Source organism: Salvelinus namaycush, chromosome 33 (genome assembly GCF_016432855.1).
Source record: "Salvelinus namaycush isolate Seneca chromosome 33, SaNama_1.0, whole genome shotgun sequence".
Classification (NCBI taxonomy): Eukaryota; Metazoa; Chordata; class Actinopteri; order Salmoniformes; family Salmonidae; genus Salvelinus; species Salvelinus namaycush.
Genome location: NC_052339.1, coordinates 5997279 through 6025084, shown reverse-complemented (window position 1 = coordinate 6025084; position 27806 = coordinate 5997279). Strand labels below are relative to the sequence as shown.

The 27806-nt window shown below is 42.7% G+C and overlaps 1 protein-coding gene and 1 long non-coding RNA gene across 6 annotated transcripts; one reads left to right on the top strand and one right to left on the bottom strand.

The window, feature by feature from the left end:
• Positions 1-151: 151 nt before the first annotated feature.
• LOC120028027 lies at positions 152-6924 on the bottom strand. Its single transcript, XR_005473368.1, has 4 exons — positions 5992-6924; positions 5439-5555; positions 5150-5262; positions 152-567 (listed from the first exon to the last, which is right to left on the bottom strand). It is a non-coding gene; the product is annotated as an uncharacterized LOC120028027 (long non-coding RNA).
• LOC120028026 (repressor of RNA polymerase III transcription MAF1 homolog) lies at positions 5547-27699 on the top strand. Of its 5 annotated transcripts, none has more exons than XM_038973155.1 (8): positions 5547-5629; positions 8028-8116; positions 24014-24142; positions 24506-24668; positions 25155-25276; positions 25536-25655; positions 26084-26176; positions 26345-27699. In XM_038973155.1, exons 2-8 carry the CDS (start codon positions 8034-8036, stop codon positions 26367-26369), a joined length of 735 nt encoding a protein of 244 aa, XP_038829083.1. In that variant the 5' UTR covers positions 5547-5629; positions 8028-8033; the 3' UTR covers positions 26370-27699. The 5 variants fall into 5 exon arrangements, with proteins under 5 accessions (XP_038829083.1, XP_038829079.1, XP_038829081.1 ...); XM_038973151.1 differs by lacking the exon at positions 5547-5629 and adding an exon at positions 6331-6904; XM_038973153.1 differs by lacking the exon at positions 5547-5629 and adding an exon at positions 7212-7489.
• Positions 27700-27806: the final 107 nt, after the last annotated feature.

The following is a 27806-nucleotide window of genomic DNA, read 5'->3' as shown; positions in this document are numbered from 1 at the left end:
TTTGTGAAATTAAGATATGTAGAAATATGCCTCCCCTGGCTTACGCGATCCCCCTACCAAACACACGCAAAACCAGACTGTAGCGTAGAGTAGGCCAGAAGGCTAAATTGAAAAACCTCTATCAAATAAAACAATGGCGGAGCCGCAAAAGTACTTCTGTGCAAGTGTTTATTTACATAGTGATTCTGGGGGAAAAAACAGTACTGCCAACAAAAGCATCAACAGCTCAATCAAAATAATTCCCCTTTGAACTGAAATAGAGGCTCCTTTTGTAGGGGAAGCCCCTCCCATCAGAACATACCAAACACTTTAATTAATTAAGCAAATACCAACATCCAAGCCTACATTTTCACTCAGCTAAACATATCATGAATTAGATACATTGCACCTTTGCAATCCATTTATAATGATACAATATAACACAATATAACACATTTACAAAATCCCGTCACTACTGACATGGTGTCTTCCAATACGCCCATTCCCATAAACGAGCCATTCGGGACAGGCACTACAAAGCCAGCCCGATTGCTGTAGCTCTGGTCCTTATCCCAGCATACCCGGAAGCTACAGAGACAGAGAGAGGAACAGAAACATACAAACACTGCGTTCATCCCTAACATTGATAGTTACAATAAACATTGCTTAAATTAAACATGAACTCTTGCCTGTATATTATTTATACCATAACAAACTGTTACTGACGGGAGGAAAGAATAAAGTGTGTTAATTACAGTACACTACCGGTCAAAAGTTTTCTAACACCTACTCTATCAAGGGTTTTTCTTTATTTTTACTATTTTCTACATTGTAGAATAATAGTGAAGACATCACAACTTTGAAATAACACATATGGAATCATGTTGTAACCATAAATGTGTTAAATCAAAATAGATTTTATATTTTATATTCTTCAAATAGCTACTCTTTGCCTTGATGACAGCTTTGTACACTCTTGGCATTCTCTCAACCAGCTTCACCTGGAATGCTTTTCCAACAGTCTTGAAGGATTTCCCACATATGATGAGCACTTGTTGGCTGCTCTTCCTTCACACTGTGGTCCGACTCATCCAAAGCCATTTAAATTTGGTTGAGGTCGGGGATTGTGGAGACCAGGTCATCTGATGAGGCACTCCATCACTCTCCGTCTTGGTAAAATAGCCCTTACATAGCCTGGAGGTGTGTTGGGTCATTGTGCTTGAAAATCAAATGATAGTCCCACCAAGCCCAAACCAGATGGGATGGTGTATCGCTGCAGAATGCTGTGGTAGCCATGCTGGTTAAGTGTGCCTTGCATTCCAAATAAATCACAGACAGTGTCACCAGCAAAGCACCCCCACACCATGACACCTCCTCCTCCATGCTTAACGGTGGGAAATGCACATGCAGATATCATCCGTTCACCCACACCACGTCTAACAAAGACACGACAGTTGGAACCCAAAATATCCAATTTGGACTCTCGACCAAAGGACAAAGTCCTTCTACTTATTGGTGTCCTTTAGTAATGGTTTCTTTGCAACAATTCGACCATGAAGGCCTGATTCACACAGTCTCCTCAGGAACAGACAAATGCCTCTCACTAGCACTCCACAGCCTGGCCCGCTTGCGTTTGATGGGAATACCAGTGATACGGTTGCTGCAGTAGTACAAACCATGGCTGGATTGATGGCACCCCAGAGAAACGCATATGGCGGTCAGTCCCCTTTTACTGGATGGCCCTATTACAATCAAGGACCACAACCGGACGGACAAAGTTCTGTGTGTTACAGATGTGGTGGAGAAGGTCACTGGTCTAGAACTTGCAGAAACCCACCTGAACCTGGTTCAATGAGGAGTGCACTATAGATGCATGGTATAAACGACAACCAATTTATCTTTGCAACGGGGGGGGGGGTGATTACTGGGATTACATGATCACTAACTCTGGTCGTTTTTGGGAATGGAGAAGGGGTTACCCGTATAGCCTAGGAGACCCAACCAAGGTGGATAGGTTCTCCATTATTTAGGGAAGGGGTGAAAATCAGAAGGATGTTTGTAAAGGCTAACCATAAAATCTGTCAAGCTCTCTGATGCAGGTACATATACCTTGGGGATAGAGCGGTCTGGCGCCGATCTTATGGGTTCCTTTGAAACAAAGGTGCTGCCAAGACCACCCCCCTTACCTACGGGGCAGGAACGGGTGCAGCCGAACTCCTCCACCACTTCAAGACCGGGTTCCACATCATTACCTAAGCTCTCCAATCCGGTACAGGTAATAAATGTAAAGGATATCTCAGATAGCGACCAATTGGGGACTGAAACTGGCTATGAGGGTAGGGATAATATGTGGTTAGCCTATACAATGTTGCACGTTTATCCCTAACAACACCAGTCCGGATGGGAGCATTTCAAAAGCTCTGAGCGGGTTGGAAAGGTTATCTGTGGAGATGGGGGGTTTTGCAGGTGTGGAGGAGGGGGGACTGTTCTCCTGGCTGGGTGGCTGGTTTGATGAGTACACTGCATTGATGGTTACTGGATTTCTGACCCTAATAGTTGTATTTCTTATGTTAATGTGCTGTGCTGCATGTATTATCCCCTGTTTGAGGAAATCTTTTACAGATGTTGCGCACGCTGCGGTTATGATGCCATTGCTTGCTCCCGGGGGGGATGCTGAGACTGCCTTGGCAGAGGATGATCCATGGTTTGCTATAAAGAAATAAAAAATAATAAAATTGCTTATTTTTAGTTTAATTCATTGCTTAGTTTATTATTAATTAATTAATAAAATAAAAAAAATAATTATCAACAAAGAAAAAAAATCAACAAATGATATACGCTCAGGAACCGCGACTTGTCAGTTTAGAGCACTTTTTGCCTGTCCTGTCTAGTCCAGCGACGGTGGGTTTGTGCCCATTGGCGACGTTGTTGCCGGTGATGTCTGGTGAGGACCTGCCTTACAAATCAAATCAAATGTATTTATATAGCCCTTCTTACATCAGCTGATATCTCAAAGGGCTGTACAGAAACCCAGCCTAAAACCCCAAACAGCAAGCAATGCAGGTGTAGAAGCAACAGGCCTACAAGCCTTCAGTCCAGCCTCTCTAAGCCTATTGCGGACAGTCTGAGCACTGATGGAGGAATTGTGCATTCCTGGTGTAACTCAGACAGTTGTTGTTGCCATCCTGTACCTGTCCCGCAGGTGTGATGTTAAGATGTACCGATCCTGTGCAGGTATTGTTACACGTGGTCTGCCACTGTGAGGATGATCAGCTGTCCGTCCTGTCTGCCTGTAGCGCTGTCTTAGGCGTCTCACAGTACGGACATTGCAATTTATTGCCCTGGCCACATCTGCAGTCCTCATGCCTCCTTGCAGCATGACTAAGGCACGTTCACGCAGATAAGCAGGGACCCTGGGCATCTTTCTTTTGGTGTTTTTCAGTCAGTTGGAAGGCCTCTTTAGTGTCCTAAGTTTTCATAACTGTGACCTTAATTGACTACCGTCTGTAAGCTGTTAGTGTCTTAACGACCGTTCCACGGGTCCATGTTCATTAATTGTTTATGGTTCATTGAACAGTGTTTAAAACCTTTACAATGAAGATCTGTGAAGTTATTTGGATTTTACGAATTATCTTTGAAAGACAGGGTCCTGAAAAAGGAACGTCTTTTTTTGCTGAGTTTATATTTTTTATTGGAAATATCACATATACATAAGTATTCAGACCCTTTACTCAGTACTTTGTTGAAGAACCTTTGGCAGCGATTACAGCCTCGAGACTTCTTGGGCATGCTACAAGCTTCACACACCTGTATTTGGGGAGTTTCTCTCATTCTTATCTGAAGATCCTCTCAAGCTCTGTCAGGTTGGATGGAGAGAGTCACTGCACAGCTATTTTCAGGTCTCTCCAAAGATGTTCGATCGGGTTCAAGTCCGGGCTCTGGCTAGGCCACTCAAGGACATTCAGAGACTTGTACCAAAGCCACTCCTATGTTGTCTTGGCTGTGTGATTAGGGTAGTTGTCCTGTTGGAAGGTAAACCTTTGCACCAGTCTGAGGTCTTGAGCACTCTGGAGCAGGTTTCCATCAAGAATGTCACTGTACTTTGCTCCGTTCATCTTTCCTCTCGATCTTGACTAGTTTCCCAGACCCTGCCGCTGAAAAACATCCCTACAGGATGGTGCTAGGTTTCCTTCAGACGTGACGCTTGGCATTCAAGCCAAAGAGTTCAATCTTGGTTTCATCAGACCAGAGAATCTTGTTTCTCATGGTCAGAGTCCTTTAGGTGACTTTTTGAAAATTCCAAGCGGGTTGTCATGTGCCTTTTTACTGAGGTGTGGCTTCCATCTGTCCACTCTACCATAAAGGCCTGATTGGTGGATTGCAGCAGAAATAGTTGTCCTTCTGGAAAGTTCTCCCATCTCCACAGAGGAACTCTGGAGCTCTGCCAGAGTGACCATCAGGTTCTCGGTCACCTCGCTAAACAAAGCCTTTCTACCCTGATTGCTCAGTTTGGCCATGAGGCCAGCTCTCGGAATAGTCTTGATATTTCAAAACTTCTTCCATTTAAGAATGATCGAGGCCACTGTGTTCTTGGGGACCTTCAATGCTAGGGAAATGTTTTGGTACCCTTCCCCAGATCTGTGCCTCGACACACTCCTGTCTCAGAGCTCAATGGACAATTTCTTTGACCTCATGGCTTGGTTTTTGCTCTGACATGCACTTTCAGCTGTGGGACCTTATATAGACAGGTGTGTGCCTTTCCAAATCATGTCCAATCAATTGAATTTACCACAGGTGGACTCCAATCAAGTTGTAGAAACATCTCAAGGATCAATGGAAACAGGATGCACCTGAGCTCAATTTCGAGTCTCATAGCAAAGGGTCTGATTACTTATGTAAATCAGATATTTCTGTTTTTTATTTTTAATACATTTGCAAACATTTTTAAAAATCTGTTTTCGATTTGTCACAGTGTGTACATTGATGAGGAACATTTTAGAATAAGGCTGTAATGTAACAAAATTTGGAAAAAGGGAAGGGGTCTGAATACTTTCCGAATGCACTGTAAATAGCCTGATGTGGACAACCATTCACAGGCAAACAATTTGAAAGTGTCTAGTAGTCATCTATAGGTAATACCACATGACATGAGAGAGATGGAGAGACACACCTGCATCATGCCTAACAGGAAATATAAAGAAAAGCTTTCCTTGAAGGATGGGGAAGGAGATGAAGGTCTCAGATGAAGTCCAAGCCTTCTATCCAGTTGTCCCTCATACAGGCCTGCAGGTGCCATCAACCAAGAAAGATGGTCAAGAAAGAAAGAAAGAGACAAAGAGAGGGCACAAGATCAATAATCACTGTTGAGCGTTCTATTTAAAATAGTGTCAAACTGTTCTAGAGTCATACTGTTTCAGCACAGTAGGGTACAGCAGGGTTAGCGAAATATGCTGATTTACAGTCATGGGGCCAGGCTTATTGCTTCTCCTCATGGTGTTGTGGGAGGCAGTAGTGCAGGATCTTGAGAGTATCACGTCCACTGTATAAGGCTGAGTGACTGAACTATGTGAAAGGTCCTGTGTGAGAGAGCGAGGAATCAGTAATCAAGTAATATCAGACCGGCTCAAAATCTTGATCATCCAGACAGGAAGTATGTATACATTCCGAGAAGTAGGCCAATTGTTGTAGCAATAGTCGTGTTCACAACTGAAGAGTGTGGCCTACATCTGCCTTTCAGTGAGCAGGAAAGGATGTTTGTGAAGTATACCCATACCAATTTAAAGGCACATTTTTATTCACTGTATTGGCTGATGTAAGTACACACATCAGCACTGACTAGCTTAATTTGATATTTTTGCATGTGTAACAATTGCTAAGTTAGCTATACAAAATGCCAGATGGGTAAAAGTGCCACATAGTAACTGCAGTTCATTATTACTCAGTCAATAAGCACCATCTGTCAGCCAGAAAGTCTAGCTAAGTTAGCGACTAAAAGTAATGGAGAATTCTCACCTTTCTTCAGCAGGTAACTCTGTCCGGGCATTCATCTTGTAGCATGTGAAGGGACTAACTTACTTACACTAGCTAGTATGACTACAGCCAGTAGCCAGGTAGGGCTAGCTCACCAGACTGCTAGCTAGTCAGTAGTAGCCAGCTAGTGCAAGCCAACTTTGTTCAGTTGTTGTTGAGTTTGTTCTATTGGCATGAAATTAAAATATAATATTTTTTTAAATTTGTTTTCTGTAATTCCATGTCCCGTTTTTTACACAATAAATGAGAAACAAGTCAATATTAGTTTTTCAAATTCAGAAACCAAAAACGAAAATGAGTCCATTTATTCTCTGTCGTCTTTTGAATCAAATAACAAATGAACGGACGATAGACGGACCGGGTCGAGTACAGTGGATTTATTCGGTTTTCATCGTTACTGTTGTGTTTAACTTTCAAGTAATCGGTCTGGCTAACGACAAATAGCACAGGGACATAAAGAAATAGACAGAAGTGCAAAATCGGTTAGAAAAGGCGACTTGATCGGACAGAAACCGTACTAACGTTAGCTAGCTAATCTCTGTCAAATTAAATTGGTCAAAAGGGATGCCGCTGAAATCCAAATCAGACGGATATTTGGATTTAATGTCGTCTCATTTAATCGGCAGAAGCAGTTTTTCGATAAAAGGTTGTACGATAAATCAATTTCGAACGTGCATATTTTTTAATTGCTGAATTTTAGGAACTAACGTTAGTAGGTAACCTTAGTCTGACGAATTGAAATCACGGACCGAAAGTGCTACGCTAACATACTAGCTAATTTGGCTGGGCAGACAACAACAGATCTGTTTTGCATCATTGCCAAAGAAACATTGCGAGTGAAATTGGTGAAGACGTTTCAGTTCCACAAAGAGTGCTGACATTATCTTTGACTTTGGTAAGAAGGATTGTGTACATTAGCTACCTAGATAGTAGCAGAGTTTTTTTGTGGGGGAGGGGATTAACGTTATCTAGTAAGAAAGAAAGGGGTTGGTCGTTTTGGGACTTTACTTTTTGTTTCCCTTCTTTCTATATGTTTCCCCCATACTTTGTCTCCAATGATGTGTATGCTCATTAATGGGTCTGTGAAATCTAGTGCTGAGCGATTAATGCTTTTTGAGGTCGATTCGATTATTAAAAAATTATCACGATTTCGGTTTCGATTCTAATTTTTAAATATTACATATTTTTGTTGTTGTGTATATTACATTTGTTTTATTTGATTACTATTATTTCATTGGAAGTTATCATGTCATCTCTGTAGAGCTGCTGTCTGACAAAATCACTATTTTGTAGTTCAAGGGGTCTGAATACTTCCCGAATGCACTATATGCATACTCCTGAGTGGTGAGGTGGTCTAAGGCACTGCATCTCAGTACAAGAGGCGTCATTGCAGTCCCTGGTTTGAATCCAGGCTGCATTACATCCGGCTGTGATTGGGAGTCCCATTGGGCAGCGCACAATTGGCCCAGTGTCGTCCGGGGTAGGCCGACATTGTAAATAAGAATTTGTTCTTAACTGACTTGCCTAGTTAAATAAAATAAATGTGCATTCGGAAAGTAGTCAGACCCCTTCCCTTTTTCCACATTTTGTTCCGTTTCAGCCTTATTCTAAAATGTTCCTCATCAATCTACTCACAATAACTCATAATGACAAAGCAATTTAATATTTGTAATTTTTAAATGCAACATTTTGTGATCTGCGAGTTGAGTTAACAGGAAAAAAAAACAAATGAAATGGAATTCCAATAATTGATCCGAAGTCAGTCAATTAGTTGTTTAAAAACAAAAAAAATAAGCACCATTTTGGTTAATCGCTCAGCACTAGTGGAATTCAGACTATTTTCTGCTAACATACTTTTCTGGGCAAAATTTGATCGGCCTGGTCTGAGCCAACCAAGTAGGTCAATAACTACACCATAGGGATAAAATATATTTGATACACCCCTTAGGAAGCAGTCAACAAGTATTATTGAATGTCCGATGGACTGTCTATTTTAACATTTCCCTTTCTTCTCACAGGCAGCAATGAAACTGTTAGAGAACAGCAGTTTGGAAGCTCTGGGCTCTCAACTTTGTGTTGAAACGGGAGAGTCTCACATCCTGGGCAGGTATTTACCATTACAGCACTGGACCAGCAGCATCAGTAGATCAATTGACCTCATATCTAATCACATGGCACAAAGTGTTCTGTAAAGCCTGCAATACTGTTCCATGACTAACACAGGTTCAACATTTAACAGGGTGTACTGGCCATTAGGAGGCTTGTGTGTGAACTGCAAGTACATAGCCCCCCCCCCCCCCCCCCCCCCCCCCCTCAGGGGTGTATTTCTGATGGGGTTAGGAGGCTCTATTTTAAAAGGCAAGATTAACACTTTGGGGCTCTGTGGGAGCTTCAATAACAACATATGTCAAGGCTGAGGGCACTGATATGTAAACACAGAGATAAACAACAAACTGTCGGAATAAGATGGTCAACTGAACTTAAACAAAATATACAGTACCAGTCAAAAATTTGGACACCTACTCATTCAAGGGTTTTTCTTTATTTTTACTATGTTCTACATTGTAGAATAATAGCGAAGACATCAAAACTATCTATCTGGAGCTCCAGCCCTTCCGGTTCTGTGTCTGTCACAAGGCAGGAAAATAAACTGTCACTGCTCTGTTATCAGATACATTAGCAATGTGGGTCAAAACACAAGTTAACTTTGCTATCTTAGTACGTACACTACCAGTCAAAAGTTTTAGAACACCTACTCATTCAAGGGTTTTTCTTTATTTTTACTATTTTCTACATTGTAGAATAATAGTGAAGACATCAAAACTATGAAATAACACTTGGAATCATGTAGTAACCAAAAAAGTGTTAAACAAATCAAAATATATTTTAGATTCTTCAAAGTAGCCACCCTTTGCCTTGATGACAGCTTTGCACATGCTTGGCATTCTCTCAACCAGCTTCACCTGGTATGCTTTTCCAACAGTCTTGAAGGAGTTCCCACATATGCTGAGCACTCGTTGGCTGCTTTTCCTTCACTCTGCGGTCCAACTCATCCCAAACCATCTCAATTTGGTTGAGGTCGGGTGATTGTGGAGGCCAGGTCATTGATGCAGCACTCCATCACTCTCCTTATTGGTCAAATAGCTTTTACACAGCCTGGAAGTGTGTTGGGTCGTTGTCCTGTTGAAAAACAAATGATCGTTTTGCTGGTGACAGTCAGTGATTTATTTAGAATTCAAGGCACACTTAACCAGTATGGCTACAACAGAATTCTGCAGCGATACGTTATCCTATCTGGTTTGCGCAAGGTGCAGAATTCTGTTGTAGCCATACTGGTTAAGTGTGCCTTGAATTCTAAATAAATCACTGACTCACCAACTATCACTCTATCACATCTCCTCCTCCATGCTTCACGGTGGGAACCACACATGCGGAGATCATCCGTTCCACTACTCTACGTCTCAAAAGGACACGGCTGTTGGAATCAAAAATCTCAAATTTGGACTCTTCAGGCGAAAGGACAGATTTCCACCGGTCTAATGTCCATTGCTCGTGTTTCTTGGCCCAAGCAAGTCTCTTCTTCTTATTGGTCTTCTTTAGTAGTGGTTTCTTTGCAGCAATTCAACCATGAAGGCCTGATTCACGCAGTCTCTTCTGAACAGTTGATGTTGAGATGTGTCTGTTACTTGAACTATGTGAAGCATTTATTTGGGCTGCAATTTCTGAGGTTGGTAACTCTATGGAACTTATCCTCTGCAGCAGAGGTAACTCTGGGTCTTCTTATCCTGTGGCGGTCCTCATGAAAGCCTGTTTCATCATAGCTCTTGGTGGTTTTTGCATCTGCACTTGAAGAAACTTTCAAAGTTCTTCAAATGTTCCGTATTGACTGACCTTCATGTCTTAAAGTAATGATAGACTATCTTTTCTCTTAGCTTATTTGAGTTGTTCTTGCCATAATATGTATTTGTATAAGGTTATCTTCTGTATACCACCCATACCTTGTCACAACACAACTGATTGGCTCAAACTCATTAAGAAGAAAATAAATTCTGCAAATGAACTTTTAACAAGGCACACCTGTTAATTGAAATGCATTCCAGGTGACCTCATGTAGGCTACCTCATGAAGCTGGTTGAGAGAATGCCAAGAGTGTGCAAAGCTGTCATCAAGGCAAAGGGTGGCTACTTTGAACAATCTCAAATATAAAATATATTTTGATTTGTTTAACACTTTTTTGGTTACTACATGATTCCATCTGTGTTATTTCACAGTTTTGATTTTCCACAATGTAGAAAATAATACAAAGAAAAACCCTTGAATGAGTAGGTGTCCAAACTTTTGACTGGTACTAATATATATATATATTATACAGTGCCTTCGGGAAAGTGTTCAGAGACCTTGACTTTTTCCACATTTTGTTACGTTACAGCCTTATTCAAAAATTTATTAAAACATGTTTTTATCCTCAGCAATCTACACACAATACCCCATAATGACAAAGCGAAAACAGGTTTTTAGAAATTTTTGCAAATATATTAAAATCAGAAATACCTTATTTACATAAGTATTCAGACCCTTTTAATATGAGACTCAAAATTGAGCTCAGGTGCATCCTGTTTCCAAGATGGTTCTACAACTTGATTGGAGTCCACCTGTGGTAAATTCAATTTATTGGACATGATTTGGAAAGGCACACACCTGTCTATATAAGGTCCCACAGTTGACAGTGTATGTCAGAGCAAAAACCAAGTCATGAGGTCAAAGGAATTGTCCGTAAAGCTCTGAGACAGGATTGTGTTGAGGGCACAGATCTGGGGAAGGGTACCAAAACATTTCTGCCGCTTTGAAGGTCCCCAAGAACACAGTGGCCTCCATCATTCTTAAATGGAAGAAGTTTGGAACCACCAAGACTATTCCTAGAGCTGGCCGCCTGACCAAACTGAGCAATCAGTGGAGAAGGGCCTTGGTCAGGGACGTGACCAAGAATCTGATGGTCATTCTGACAGAGCTGTAGAAACATCTCAAGGATTATCAATGGAAACAGGATGCAGAAAAATCATTTTTAGGTGAAGGCTGTAAACGTAACAAAATGTGGTTAAAGTCAAGGGGTCTGAATACTTTCTGAAGGCACACAACCTATCAATCCGGTTTTCTACCAAACACACACAAACCAAAACCACAATGATAGACACCTCTGTCAAAGATTGCAGTCATAAAACCTGAAAGGGGTGTGTCGCCTCATGACGTGTCTGTGCTGAAGATAAGTGGTGTAGGCTATGTGATTTAAGTACCTGAGTAGGACCAGATGAGTCAATATCGTGTGTTATGCAGTAGAATTGCCATAGAAATGTAGCCCTATTCAATCCCTGTAGCGATTACTGGTAATGTGGAACATTTAGCTAAATAGGCATAATCTCTCTTGCAAAAAGTCTTGATCCCGCAAATAGGGTGATGGATGAGTGTTTTGTGTTATGCGACAGGGGGTTAGATTAACTGAACTGCAGCAGATGGGTATACTAGGAACTCAATGAGTTAGCCCACCATCTTTGATAAACAACCAGAAATAACTATTTACTTTCTGGTTCATGAAGAAAGCTGAACTTATTTGTGTTTTTGATTGTTGAGTTAAGCCTGAAATGGGCATGGTCTACTTATCTTCTTTTTTGAAATGAGTTATTTCTCGAATATTCAGGCAAGTTAGCAGGCTAACTCATTGATCCTTCTTAGTAGTATACCCTTCAGGCTTTGAGGTAACAGTAGGAACAGGGATGTTGCATAATGGACTCTAGGTTATGAAACCAGTGGATACAGTGATGGTGGTGATGACCCCTGTCCTGGCTATGATCAATAGGGGCAGTCTGATGCAGGACAGGGTGTACTCTTACAGGGCTTTGTGGCTATTTGTAGACTGTGTAATGGAGAGTGGTATGGAGCATAAACCAGGGGTGAACGACTGACCCGTCTCATTGAAGCCACAAAGTTCAAGGCCGAATGCTGAACTGCAGGCATTGTTTAAAAAAAAAAAAAAAAAAAGATCCCCCATTATAGGGTAAATCTGTATGAATTCAATAACTTCTTGACAGCATCCCTTTTGATTTAAACAAAACTTTCAATGCATGTTTGCCCATGGAAGAAGTAGTCAGAAAGTTACTTTTTCGACCTGAATGCAAAAACATTCAGGGGATAGAGGTGCTCAAAGTTGACCCATTTTGCATACTCCACCGTACCATGAGAAATCTGTCTTCATCACTGGAAAATATAAACGGTTGAGTTGGATATCATTTAAAAGCTTAAACAGGGTTGTTAAACTATTTTATTTCAGATGTTTTTTTTAACTTCAATTATCTAAAAATGCGTAGCCTCCGATTTGTTTTCTTCTTCATATTAGCTTATAGCTTAGACCCTACTTTACATCATCAGTGGTTTTTGTTTCGTGCCCGACATCAGTTGAGACACAGCATGCTCTTGAATACAGGGTGGGTGGCATTTCAATCATAGAAATATAATTCTAGAAATATTATTAACAGAGTGGACCTATCCCTTCAGACCACTGCAATTTAGCTGGTACACCATTGCAATTGAATAATAATTTGTACATCTAATTACAACCACAAAAAAGGCTGCCGGTCCTCCCACCGTCGAATGTCAACTTAAGTGGTCATGTCTATTCTATAATCTATATTTCTACGATTTTCAATAGGTTTCCTATGGAGGATTTACAGTATAATTTAAAACAACAGATATTCCCATTCAAGTCAAGATTCTCTGTGTGGACCTCAAACCATATTGTGGTACCATTTGAAAGTCAAAATGTAAATGTTATTCACATTTTCGTACATCTATCAACCAAACATGACACCCACCCTGTATTCAAGAGCATGTTGTGTCTCAACCGATGGCAGGCACAACACAAAACCTCAAATGTAAAATAGGGTCTAAGCTACAGCATATGAGAATACCACAGGTGGACTCCAAGTTGTAGAAACACCTCAAGGATGATCAATGGAAACATGATGCACCTGAGCTCAATTTTGAGTCTCATAGCAAAGGATCTGAATACTTATGTAAATAAGGTATTTCTGTTTGTTTTTTGTTGTTGATTTTTTGCTTTGTCGTTATTGGGTGTTGTGTGTACATTGATGATGAAAACATCTATTGAATCCATTTTAGAATAAGCTGTAATGTAACAAAATGTGGAAAAAGGGAAGGGGTCTGAATACTTTCTGAATGCACTGTACATCTCCCTTGTCTCACGTACCCCTAATATAGACAACAATCAATGTCTTATATATACAAGACAATCACAATATGATACACAATTGGCACCAAAAGGCAGACCATACACTATCCCACGCATTTTCTTCTCACTCACTTTTGAGACATGAAACTGCCTATAGAGGTTATAAGTTCCAAAGTGGCCATGTTACAGTTTTGACTTAAATCTGCTTGAAATATTATGTCAGGACTTGAACATTTATCTCTAGCCATGACCCCCAACATTGACAGAGCTTGAAGAATTTAAAAAATAATAATAGGCAAATATTACACAATCCAGGTGTGCAAAGCTCTTTGAGACTTGCCCAAGAAGACTAACAGCTGTAATTGCTGCTAAAGGTGTTTCTAACATGTATGGACTCAGGGAGCTGAATACTTATGCAATTACTATTTTATATATATATATATATATATATATCTCTACAGTGCATTTGGAAAGTATTCAGACCCCTTGACTTTTTTCACATTGTTAAGTTACAGGCTTATTCTAAAATGGTTTAAATAAAATAAAAATCCTCATCAATCTACACACAATACCCCATAATGACAAAGCGAAAACAGGTTTTTAGAAATGTTTGCAAATGTTTAAAAAAGAAAAAAACATAATTTATTTACATAGGTATTCAGACCCTTTGCTATAAGACTTGAAATTGAGCATCCTGTTTCCAGTGACCATCCTTGAGATGTTTCTACAACTTCATTGGAGTCCACCTGTGGTAAATTCAATTGATTGGACATGATTTGGGAAGGCATACACCGGTCTATATAAGGTCCCACAGTTGACAGTGCATGTCAGAGCAAAAACCATGAGGTCGAAGGAATTATCTGTAGAGCTCCGAGACAGGATTGTGCAGAGGCACAGATCTGGAGAAGGGTACCAAAACATTTCTGCAGCATTTGAAGGTCCCCAAAAACACAGTAGGCTCCATCATTCTTAAATGGAAGACATTTAGAACCGCCAAGACTCTTCCTAGAGCTGGCCGCCGGGCCAAACTGGCAATCAGGGGAGAAGGGCCTTGGTCAGGGAGGTGACCAAGAACCCGATGGTCACTCTGACAGAGCTTAAGAGTTCCTCTGTGGAGATGGGAGAACCTTCCAGAAGGACAACCATCTCTGCAGCACTCCACAATCAGGCCTTTATGGTAGAGTGGCCAGACATCAGCCACTCCTCTGTAAAAGGCACATGACAGCCTGCTTTGAGTTTGCCAAAATGCATCGAAAGACTCAGACCATGAGAAACAAGATTCTCTGGTCTGATGAAACCAAGGTTGAACTGTTTGGCCTGAATGTGAAGCGGCACGTCTGGAGGAAACCTGGCACCATCTCTACGGTGAAGCATGGTGGTGGCAACATCATGCTGTGGGGATGATTTTCAGCGGCAGGGACTGGGAGACTAGTCAGCATCGAGGCAAAGATGAACGGAGCAAAGTATAGAGAGATCCTTGATGATAACATGCTCCAGAGTGCTCAGGAACTCAGACTGGGGCAAAGGTTCACCTTCCAACAGGACAACAACCCTAAGCACAAAGCTAAGACAACGCAGTAGTGGCTTCGGGACAAGTCTCTGAATATCCTTGAGTTGCCAAACCAGAGCCCGGACTTTAACCCGATCGAACATCTCTGGAGAGACCTGAAAATAGCTGTGCAGCGACGCTCCCCATCCAACTTGACAGAACTTGAGAGGATCTGCAGAAAAGAATGGAAGAAACTCCCTAAATACAGGTATGCCAAGCTGGTTTCGTCATACCCAAGAAGATTAGAGGCTGTAATCACTGCCAAGGTGCTTCAACAAAGTAGTGAGTAAAGGTTCTGAATACTTATATAAATGTAATATTTCAGTTTAAAAAATAAATCAAAAATAATACTTAAAAAAAAGTTTTTACTTTGTCATTCTGGGGTATTGTGTGTAGATTGAGGAGGGGAAAACAATGTAAAACATTATAGAATAAGGCAATATACAACACAATATAGAAACAGTCAAGGGGATTGAGTATGAGAAAATGGAAATCTTTGCGTGTGTGTGTGTCATATATATATATATTACAGTTGAAGTCGGAAGTTTGTATACACCTTTGTTTTTCACAATTCCTGACATTTGATCTCAGAAAAAATGCCCCGTTTTAGGTCAGTTAGGATCACCACTTTATTTTAAGAATGTGAAATGTCAGAATAATGATAATCGAGATAATTATTTTTTTCAGCTTTTATTTCTTTCATCACATTCCCAGTTGGTCAGAAGTTTACATACACTCAATTAGTATTCGGTAGCATTGCCTTTAACTTCGGTCAAATGTTTCGGCTAGCCTTCCACAAGCTTCCCACAATAAGTTGGGAGAATTTTGGCCCATTCCTCCTGACAGAGCTGGTGTAAATGAGTCAGGTTTGTAGGCCTCCTTGCTCGCACATGCTTTTTCAGTTCTGCTCACACATTTTCTATAGGATTGAGGTCAGGGCTTTGTGATGGCCACTCCAATACCTTGACTTTGTTGTCCTTAAGCCATTTTGCCACAACTTTGGAAGTATGCTTGGGGTCATTGTCCATTTGGAAGACCCATTTGCAACCAAGCTTTAACTTCCTCACTGATGTCTTGATATGTTGCTTCAATATATCCACATAATTTTCCTCCCTCATGATGCCATCTATTTTGTGGAGTGCACTAGTCCCTCCTGCAGCAAAGCACCCCCACAACATGATGCTGCCACCCCCGTGCCTCACAGTTGGTATGGTGTTCTTCGGCTTCCAAGCCTCCTCGTTTTTCCTCCAAAAATAACGATGGTCATTATGGCCAAACAGTTCTATTTTTGTTTCATCAGACCAGATAATAAAAAATAAAGTACGATCTTTGTCCCCATGTGCAGTGTCAAACCGTATTCTGGCTTTTTTATAGCGATTTTGGAGCAGTGGCTTCTTCCTTGCTGAGCGGCCTTTCAGGTTATGTCTATATAGGACTCGTTTTACTGTGGATATAGATACTTTTGTATCTGTTTCATCCAGCATCTTCACAAGGTCCTTTGCTGTTGTTCTGGGATTGATTTGCACTTTTCGCACCAATGTACGTTCATCTCTAGGAGACAGAATGCGTCTCCTTCCTGAGAGGTATGACGTGGTACCTTCAGGCGTTTGGAAATTTCTCCCAAGGATGAACCAGACTTGTGGAAGTCTACAATTTTTTTCTGAGTTCTTGGCTGATTTCTTTTGATTTTCCCATGATGTCAAGCAAAGAGGCACTGAATTTGAAGGTAGGCCTTGAAATACATCCACAGGTACACCTCCAATTGACTCAAATGATGTCAATTAGCCTATCGGAAGCTTCTAAAGCCGTGACATCATTTTCTGGAATTTTCCAAGCTGTTTAAAGGCACAGTCAACTTAGTGTATGTACACTTCTGACCCACTGGAATTGTTATACAGTGAATTATAAGTGAAATAATCTGTCTGTAAACAGATTGTTGGAAAAAATTACTTGTCATGCACAAAGTAGATGTCCTAACCGACTTGCCAAAACTATAGTTTGTTAACAAGAAATTTGTGGAGTGGTTGAAAAATGAGTTTTAATGACTCCAACCTAAGTGTATGTAAACATCCGACTTCAACTGTCTATATGTAATTTTTGTGGAAGACAATCATGGTACCAATATTTGCTTTTATTACACAAAATGTATGTTAATGAAACAATTTATTTAAAATTCGCACACAGAAGAAGTTATAAGGATAATTTTAATTGCTAATTGCAGCCGTCAGTACCCCAGTCAGCCTTCAACTGGAGATACTCAATGAGAGGGCGCAGCCCTGGGCTAGCTTGCAACGTCACTTCCTGGAGTAGCTGAAACTGCAAATTTTATGTATCCATTGGACGCCATCTTAACAAATGTTTTTGGCTTTCAAATGCGCTATTGAGTCTACACATAGGAATGAATGGTGTCACGTGATCAATGACTTTATCTATTCATACGCAGTAATTTGCATAGAGACACATACACACACAGATAAGCACTGAAACAGCTACCAAGTGCTTGTGTTTAGACTGCTGCTTACTGAATTAGAATGGGCAACAATGGCAGCAAGAGCCGTGCTGGCACAATGTGACACAATGATGCTGCTTCTTTCCACCATAATAAAAAGCCAAAGTCTGCCAATACTCAGCAAAGTTCAACTGGACCCATTACTAATGATAAACAGAGCACACACTCGCACATGAATTTGAGGAAGTTCACATATTCTGTCAGTGATAGTTTTCCTTAGAATGTCAGTTTCTGGATAATGTATTTATTTGATTGAACCAGGACGTCTGTTACAAATAGGCCTACACCCACAACAACTATCCTTTATATCCTAATTTGTGCATTTATTCACAACTAGGCCTAATTTTCCACAGGTTATTAGCTCAGGTTTTTAGGTCAACTTTTCTATGGGTTTCAGATCGTCCCAGTTGTCCCTGTTTGTTCAGTATTTGTCTGTTAATGAAAACTAGGCCAGTCATGTCACCACCCCCCGTGACCTTTGCTCCTTCCCATAATAAGACTGGGCCACAGTGTGTCTCTGAGCCAGATTTTGGGTTGCACAACCTCTGCTCTTACATAACTGGGGGTGAAGGAAAAATAAACACATGACTAGACTCTGCTCCACTCCCTCTGCATTCCACCCATACCCCTCAAATAGAGCACAGTGAAACAGAGACACAGACACAGATACTTGTTCAAAGCAATAAATACAGAACACGAGACATACAGTGCCTTGCAAAAGTATTTAGACCTCTTGGATTACAAAGTGGGATTAAAATAGATTCAATTGTCATTGTTTGTCAACAATGCACAAAATATTATGTCAAAGTGGGGGGGGGGTTACCTTTTTTGAATGATAAGACATTTAATATCTAGAATATAGTCGTGGCATAAGTATTCAGCCCCTTTGTTTAGGCAAGCCTAAATTAGTTCAGGAGTAAAATGTGGCTTAACAAATCCCAAAGTTACATGGACTCACTCTGTGTGAAGTTATAGGGGTTGACATTGTTTTAAAATACTAACCCTTCCTCTCTCCCCTAGGCCAAGTATTGCATTTCAAGCACAGATTCGACTACAAAGACCAGGGAGCTTTTCGAAAGCCTCGTAAAAAAGGACAGCGATTTGTAGATGGTTAACAATAACAAATCGGACATTGAATATATCTTTAAGCGTGGTCTAGTTAATTATGCTGTGCATTATGCATGGCTTGACATGTAACTTTTTTTTGCCACTTGTCCTTTTCTTTTACTTGTCCAATAGCACAAGTCACTTGTATAAAAAAAAAAAAAGCTTTGAGGCTGATGCAACAGATCAGACCGTTTAGCTTAAAATGTTGACGTTTTATTTCTTCATATTATAAGCTCAACAATGCGCTGTTGGCTGTTGGCTACATGCGAATGTTCCAAAATGCAATTAGCAGGGAAAATACCATTCGCACCTCACGCACAAGTGGTTTCATGTGACAGAGATGAAAGTATCCATTAGAAATGAAGAAAGGGGAGATCTAAAGATGCATCAACTAGCATGGGTTACTAATATGACTAGTATTATGCGTTTGGCTGTAGGACAATTAAAGAACGTTGATTTCAAAGCCAATAGAACATGAGAAATGCTGGTTTTAATGGCATATTAAGGGTTTATAAAATAATTCCTTCATTTCAGTGGTTGTATTTTGGCTAGGCTACTTTGAAACATGACATACTTCATAAAATGACATACAATGTCCAGGTTTTAAACAATTTAAGTTTTATGGTTAAATAGTTTTTAAAATGTTGACCGCCTCCGCTCAGATTCAAGGTAGGTGATGTTGCGGTGCACAACAGGCACTGTCCTTCACTCTCTGGTCTTGTGACCATTTGATCTACCGTTAATTATCCTTCATTATGTTAGTCAAACATGACTGGTGTTTAGCCTATATTTATGTAATTAAAACTCTAATTAAAGTTTGTCTACATTTTCCTGGCGCCTCTGTCATGTCAGCAGCAGTTCGGACATGAGGCTGTAGCCAGTATGCATATCACCTTCACTTCACCATGTCGTTTTTTATTTATTTATGTAGGCTACATGAAACCGATTTTAATATTATTCCAGTGTTGGCCTCTGAAAATATTCTGATCGGAGTAATTGTTTGATATTGTGATTTCTGTGTTTTCCATTTCTACTTTTCCATTCGGACTACTTAAATCTACAGTATATTCTTACATTTAAGTCATTTAGCAGACGCTCTTATCCAGAGCGACTTACAAATTGGTGCATTCACCTTATGATATCCAGTGGAACAACCACTTTACAATAGTGCATCTAAATTTTTTAAGGGGGGGGGGGGTTAGAAGGATTACTTTATCCTATCCTAGGTATTCCTTAAAGAGGTGGGGTTTCAGGTGTCTCCGGAAGGTGGTGATTGACTCCGCTGACCTGGCGTCGTGAGGGAGTTTGTTCCACCATTGGGGTGCCAGAGCAGCGAACAGTTTTGACTGGGCTGAGCGGGAACTGTACTTCCTCAGAGGTAGGGAGGCGAGCAGGCCAGAGGTGGATGAACGCAGTGCCCTTGTTTGGTTGTAGGGCCTGATCAGAGCCTGAAGGTACGGAGGTGCCGTTCCCCTCACAGCTCCGTAGGCAAGCACCATGGTCTTGTAGCGGATGCGAGCTTCAACTGGAAGCCAGTGGAGAGAGCGGAGGAGCGGGGTGACGTGAGAGAACTTGGGAAGGTTAAACACCAGACGGGCTGCGGCGTTCTGGATGAGTTGTAGGGGTTTAATGGCACAGGCAGGGAGCCCAGCCAACAGCGAGTTGCAGTAATCCAGACGGGAGATGACAAGTGCCTGGATTAGGACCTGCGCCGCTTCCTGTGTGAGGCAGGGTCGTACTCTGCGAATGTTGTAGAGCATGAACCTACAGGAACGGGTCACCGCCTTGATGTTAGTTGAGAACGACAGGGTGTTGTCCAGGATCACGCCAAGGTTCTTAGCACTCTGGGAGGAGGACACAATGGAGTTGTCAACCGTGATGGCGAGATCATGGAACGGGCAGTCCTTCCCCGGGAGGAAGAGCAGCTCCGTCTTGCCGAGGTTCAGCTTGAGGTGGTGATCCGTCATCCACACTGATATGTCTGCCAGACATGCAGAGATGCGATGCTCCACCTGGTTATCAGAAGGGGGAAAGGAGAAGATTAATTGTGTGTCGTCTGCATAGCAATGATAGGAGAGACCATGTGAGGATATGACAGAGCCAAGTGACTTGGTGTATAGCGAGAATAGGAGAGGGCCTAGAACAGAGCCCTGGGGGACACCAGTGGTGAGAGCACGTGGTGCGGAGACAGATTCTCGCCACGCCACCTGGTAGGAGCGACCTGTCAGGTAGGACGCAATCCAAGCGTGGGCCGCGCCGGAGATGCCCAACTCGGAGAGGGTGGAGAGGAGGATCTGATGGTTCACAGTATCAAAGGCAGCCGATAGGTCTAGAAGGATGAGAGCAGAGGAGAGAGAGTTAGCTTTAGCAGTGCGGAGCGCCTCCGTGACACAGAGAAGAGCAGTCTCAGTTGAATGACTAGTCTTGAAACCTGACTGATTTGGATCAAGAAGGTCATTCTGAGAGAGATAGCAGGAGAGCTGGCCAAGGGCGGCACGCACGTTCAAGAGTTTTGGAGAGAAAAGAAAGAAGGGATACTGGTCTGTAGTTGTTGACATCGGAGGGATCGAGTGTAGGTTTTTTCAGAAGGGGTGCAACTCTCGCTCTCTTGAAGACGGAAGGGACGTAGCCAGCGGTCAAGGATGAGTTGATGAGCGAGGTGAGGTAAGGGAGGAGGTCTCCGGAAATGGTCTGGAGAAGAGAGGAGGGGATAGGGTCAAGCGGGCAGGTTGTTGGGCGGCCGGCCGTCACAAGACGCGAGATTTCATCTGGAGAGAGAGGGGAGAAAGAGGTCAAAGCACAGGGTAGGGCAGTGTGAGCAGAACCAGCGGTGTCGTTTGACTTAGCAAACGAGGATCGGATGTCGTCGACCTTCTTTTCAAAATGGTTGACGAAGTCATCCGCAGAGAGGGAGGAGGGGGGGGGGGGGGGGGGAGGAGGATTCAGGAGGGAGGAGAAGGTGGCAAAGAGCTTCCTAGGGTTAGAGGCAGATGCTTGGAATTTAGAGTGGTAGAAAGTGGCTTTAGCAGCAGAGACAGAAGAGGAAAATGTAGAGAGGAGGGAGTGAAAGGATGCCAGGTCCGCAGGGAGGCGAGTTTTCCTCCATTTCCGCTCGGCTGCCCGGAGCCCTGTTCTGTGAGCTCGCAATGAGTCATCGAGCCACGGAGCAGGAGGGGAGGACCGAGCCGGCCTGGAGGATAGGGGACATAGAGAGTCAAAGGATGCAGAAAGGGAGGAGAGGAGGGTTGAGGAGGCAGAATCAGGAGATAGGTTGGAGAAGGTTTGAGCAGAGGGAAGAGATGATAGGATGGAAGAGGAGAGAGTAGCGGGGGAGAGAGAGCGAAGGTTGGGACGGCGCGATACCATCCGAGTAGGGGCAGAGTGGGAAGTGTTGGATGAGAGCGAGAGGGAAAAGGATACAAGGTAGTGGTCGGAGACTTGGAGGGGAGTTGCAATGAGATTAGTGGAAGAACAGCATCTAGTAAAGATGAGGTCAAGCGTATTGCCTGCCTTGTGAGTAGGGGGGGAAGGTGAGAGGGTGAGGTCAAAAGAGGAGAGGAGTGGAAAGAAGGAGGCAGAGAGGAATGAGTCAAAGGTAGACGTGGGGAGGTTAAAGTCACCCAGAACTGTGAGAGGTGAGCCATCCTCAGGAAAGGAACTTATCAAGGCGTCAAGCTCATTGATGAACTCTCCAAGGGAACCTGGAGGGCGATAAATGATAAGGATGTTAAGCTTGAAAGGGCTGGTAACTGTGACAGCATGGAATTCAAAGGAGGCGATAGACAGATGGGTCAGGGGGGAAAGAGAGAATGTCCACTTGGGAGAGATGAGGATCCCAGTGCCACCACCCCGCTGACCAGAAGCTCTCGGGGTGTGCGAGAACACGTGGGCAGACGAGGAGAGAGCAGTAGGAGTAGCAGTGTTATCTGTGGTAATCCATGTTTCCGTCAGTGCCAAGAAGTCGAGGGACTGGAGGGAAGCATAGGCTGAGATGAACTCTGCCTTGTTGGCCGCAGATCGGCAGTTCCAGAGGCTGCCGGAGACCTGGAACTCCACGTGGGTCGTGCGCGCTGGGACCACCAGGTTAGAGTGGCAGCGGCCACGCGGTGTGAAGCGTTCGTATGGTCTGTGCAGAGAGGAGAGAACAGGGATAGACAGACACATAGTTGACAGGCTACAGAAGAGGCTACGCTAATGCAAAGGAGATTGGAATGACAAGTGGACAACACGTCTCGAATGTTCAGAAAGTTAAGCTTACGTTGCAAAAATCTTATTGACTAAAATGATTAAAGTGATACAGTACTGCTGGCTGGTGAAGTAGGCTAGCTAGCAGTGGCTGCGTTGTTGACTTTGTTTGAAAGTGTAGCTGGCTAGGTAACCTCGATAACTGGCTAGGTAACCTCGATAACCTCGATAATTACTCTAAACTACACAATTATCTTAGATACAAAGACAGCAAAGACAACTATGTAGCTAGCTAACACTACACTAATCAAATCGTTCCGTTGTAATGTATTAGTTTCTACAGTGCTGCTAGTCGGTAGAAGTTGACTAGCTAGCTAGCAGTTGTTGACTAGGTAGGAGAACGGTGGCGCGGCGCGGCGGACGAAAATAGCTGGCTAGCTAACCTCGATAATTACTCTAAACTACACAAAAACTACACAATTATCTTTGATACAAAGACGGCTATGTAGCTAGCTAAGAAAAATTGCTCAGATCAAACAAATCAAACCGTTGTACTGTAATGAAATGTAATATTGCCTGTGGAGCGAAGCGAAGTGCGACTACTCGCTCCAACCCGGAAGTCCAGCTTCTTCTTGTCTGAATTTAGTTTTAAAAAATGTTACTTGTCGCAGACAGGAGGACTAGCGTTAATGTCAATCCCCGCATTATGTATTAAACCACCCAGAAACCTAAAAGATACAGTCGTCCTTCTGAACTGAGCTGTAGGAGAAGGATGAAACTGCTCAGGGATGAGGCTATTGATGATTTTTAAAACGGTGTGGTAAACCGTTGGGTTGAGCGTGCAGAGATTGACACAGAGACAGGAAGGTTTTAGTCTGCAAAAACAACTTTACTAGGACAGAAAATAAACATAACAAAGAAAATCACTTAGGTCTTGAAATACATCCACAGTTACACCTCCAATTATCTATCAGAAGCTTCTAAAGCCATGACATAATTTTCTGGAATTTTCCAAGCTGTTTAAAGGCACAGTCAATTTATGACCCACTGGAATGTTGATACAGTGAATTATAAGTGAAATAATCTGTCTGTAAACAATTGTTGGAAAAATTACTTGTGTTAAGCACAAAGTAGATGTCCTGGTGATCCAGTGGCGAAAGCAAAGATATTTCATCCGAGTGGAGAATTGCAACTGAAGCACAAAATGTGTCCATTTTAGATCAGCAAGATATTGTTTGTGTTTTATCCTTAATTTTATGAGTGAAAAGCGCAAAGTCCTGCGTTAGCATGACCCCTGAGTATTGAATTTGGGACATGACTAGTTTGATACAATACCCATGTCCTCCTTAGTCAGTAGCTAAATGGATGTCCACTTGACAAAAGTTAACTCTGTTTTTTTTGTCTGTCTCTATAGGATCGAGAGCTACTCCTGCAAGATGGCTGGTGATGACAAGCACATGTTTAAGCAATTTTGCCAGGAGGGGGAGCCACATGTCCTAGAGGCCCTCTCACCCCCCCAGTCCAGCGCCACCAGCCCACCCCAGTAAGTACCACAGCCACACCCCTTATCAATGTTTACATAACACGGAAATCACACCAGGAATAAAACGGAAGCAAACAGGGAGGGACTGCCTGTTTTCCATTGCGGAATGTTTTGCTATGGTGTGCACTAATGCGTTGATGCTGGTTTTGTGTCACGGTATTAGTCTCTTATGTGGCACACTAAGGGGGTGGCAGGTAGCCTAGCGGTTAAGAGCATTGGTCTAGTAACCATAAGGTCACTGGTTCGAATCCCTGAGCCGACTAGGTGAAAAATATGTCTGTGCCCTAGATAATTAATTTAAACTTCCCAACCAAATTACTGAACTCTCTCCCTCTCTCTACTCATCTCACTTGTTTTGTGCAGACTGGGGAAGAGCAGTGAGGACGCCGAAAACCCTCTGAGTGACAAGTGTTGCAGGAAGACCTTGTTCTACCTCATCACCACGCTCAACGAGTCGTTCAGGCCCGACTACGACTTCAGCGCAGCCCGGGCCCACGAGTTTAGCCGTGAGCCCAGCCTCAACTGGGTCAGTAGCACTGCCTCTGCTCCTCTCATGATTACACCACTTTAGAATGACTTTGAACCAATCTAATTGGGCGGTCATTCATGCCTAATTTCAGAATTGCCCAGATACTCATATGCAGATACTTTGAATCATCCCATGCAAGTCCCGGAAGCACATTGTTACAAAGCCATACACATAAGGGGAAGGTAGTGAGTTTTTTACAAGGGGCTTATGGAATATCACAGTCTGTAAGATAGAGGTGTCAAACTAAATTCCTGGAGGGCCATGTCTGCTGGTTTGTTTTATTTCCTTTCGTTTTGTGTCTAATGAAGACCTAAACCACCAGGTGACTAAGCAATCACCATAATTCTAACCTGATTTATCACAATAACCTGAAATGATCGATCAAGTACAGACACTCGGCCCGCCAGGATTTGAGTTTGACAGGTCTACACATCTGTGAGGAGAATACGTCGTCCTAATGATTGTGTGCCGTGTCTCCCCCAGGTGGCGAATGCAGTGAACAGCAGCCTGTACTCATCAGTTGGCGTGGAGTTCAACTCCCTGGGGCCTGAGCTGTGGAACTCCATCGACCAGGAAATTTGCCTGCAGGAATGTGACATTTACAGGTGTGCGTGCGCGTGTGTGTGGGAGATACGGTGGTCCCGCGTGGCTCAGTTGGTAGAGCATGGCGCTTGCAACGTCAGGGTTGTGTATTCGATTATCACGGTGGACCAGTACAAAAAAATAAATGCATGCATTCACTGCTGTAAGTCGTTCTGGATAAGAGCGTCTGCTAAATGACTCAAATGTGAACCTAAATGTATATGCTTGTTGTGTTTGTCGCCGGTATATGTAGTATATTTATATGTCCTTATTTGTCCTCAGCTACAACCCTGACCTGGACTCAGACCCCTTTGGGGAGGAAGGCAGCCTCTGGTCCTTCAACTACTTCTTCTACAACAAGAAGCTGAAGAGGATTGTATTCTTCACCTGTCGCTCCGTCAGGTGAGCAGCCACAGCGGGCTTCAGACTCCATTATCAATGCAATCTGTGACGATACACGTATGAGTTTGTTAGTTCAACAGCCAGTCAGAAATAGTTTCTGGCACGTGGATGACTTTCTATGGTCCAATGTGTATGTTCTAAAATTGGAAAATCTGTCTCATGTTGCTGGTATGAATTGCTCACATCAAACCAGCACAGCAGCAGGAGTTGAATGGGCGTGACGTGCCGAGGCAGCTTGTTCACAACCCAAAGCCTGTCTGATCTCATGATGTGTGAGACTATTATCCATTACCAGGAGGACAAAAGGCCAGGAAAGGGGACTACTAGGTCAACTCCAAACCCTCCACAAACAATCTGTCAACCAGAGCAACCACATGTACCTGTATGTTTGAATAATGAGGCATGATTTTTCTGCTTTATTTCCGCAGTGTCTTGAGTGGGTATGGCTGCGGTTGTCTGGACAACGAGTTGGACATGGAGCTGGATGATGAAGAGGAGATGGACGGATTCACTGAGGACAGGTGGGATCATGTTACTATAGTAATGTTACTACCTGCTTATACTCTTCTAGTGCACCAATGGGCCTCAGTCTGACATATATATTTTTGTCTGTGCATGGGGGTTACATTTGGGTTTCGTGTCTAAATAGAGCCATGATTGACACTGCCTTGTTCTCTCCCCGTCGGCAGGTTCCCCAGAGCTCTTTGTGTCTAGGCACACCCAGGCCTAACATCTAGGCTTTACAACCTCATCCCCCTTCCCCCATCCTGTTTCTTTTTTCCTCATCTATCCTGGTTTTTTTCTTTGTCTCGATGTTCTGTACAGCCTGACCCAGGAAGCCATTTGCTCATGTAGAGGAAATACATTTGTTCCCCCCCCCCCCCCCCCCCCCCATTGACAAGTGCATGTTTCACACCTTTCACATCAGCTGGATCCGACCCATACCGTGAAGGACATTTTCTAAATGCCCAGGGCAACTGGGATCTAGGTCTCCTGTTTTATTGTGCTTTCTCTATCTTCCGTTGTCACTGAGCTAAGAACTGACTCTGTGCCTGATCATTTGATGGAAGGACTTTCCCACACCTCTCACACCCACATCCTCTTGACCTGAAACCAGCCTCTGCTTGGATGCTGCACTCAAAGAAACCCTCCCAAAACTTATTGGATCTGTCTTGGATTTTTATGGTCAAGAGAGACCATGGACAGCTAACCCTGACACGCAAACATTCTCTTTTATTTAAAAAAAAAATCGCAGCAAATGACGTCACAGAAACCGCTGTGTAAGTGGAGATAGAAGTCCACAGTGCAACACCAGCATCAGTGAGAGCCATGGAAGGGGAGGGGCTTATTACATCAAACCTCTCCCCCAATCCCACACTGGGTAGAGGGTGGGACAACGACAGCTAATTCGATTGGCTGTCTATCCAGCTGATTTCCATTTGTGACTGCTTCCTTTGTGTGGCTTTTATGCTTGACAGTGGTGTTAATGTGAGAACTGAAAACTTTTATAGCGCCGAGTTTTTAAACAAATGCTGCTTTTGTAATGGAAACATTGTAATATCTTATGTTGTCTTATTACTGCACATGACATGTGTAGATGGGAGATGGAGATGACTCTGCCAAGGAAAGCAATATGACATCAGACTTGCAGCTTATACAAGATCACTTTCATGGGCGCCTCTGTCACCTTGTTCTGCCTATCAATAACCATGTTCCTCAATGTGTGATTTTTCTGGTTCCCTTATGATTTAGGCTAACCTATTGTGAAACTTGTACCCATTTCCCACTGCTACAATCATCCATTAATTTTATGCTCAAACATTGCAAAGGCTTTGATGTGAAGCCAAGTGAATGTACTAAACACAGGCAGCAAAGGCATCAGTGATATTTCCAGTAATATTATTAAAGTGTTTTACACTTTAATAAAAGAAAGACCCGTTTATCTCTGTTCCCTGTGTAAGACTTGTGAACTCCGATGATGACCTCTGTTCAGGACCTGTTTTGATTATACAGCATATGTTAATAAAGTTGTGTTTGAACCAAATAGTGTCCTCTGTGTTGTCATAGAGAGTGGACACGTGCAACTCACCCAACACAACACATCCCACTCACAGGGAAGAAGAGGACCAAAATGAAGATGTTTTGAACAGT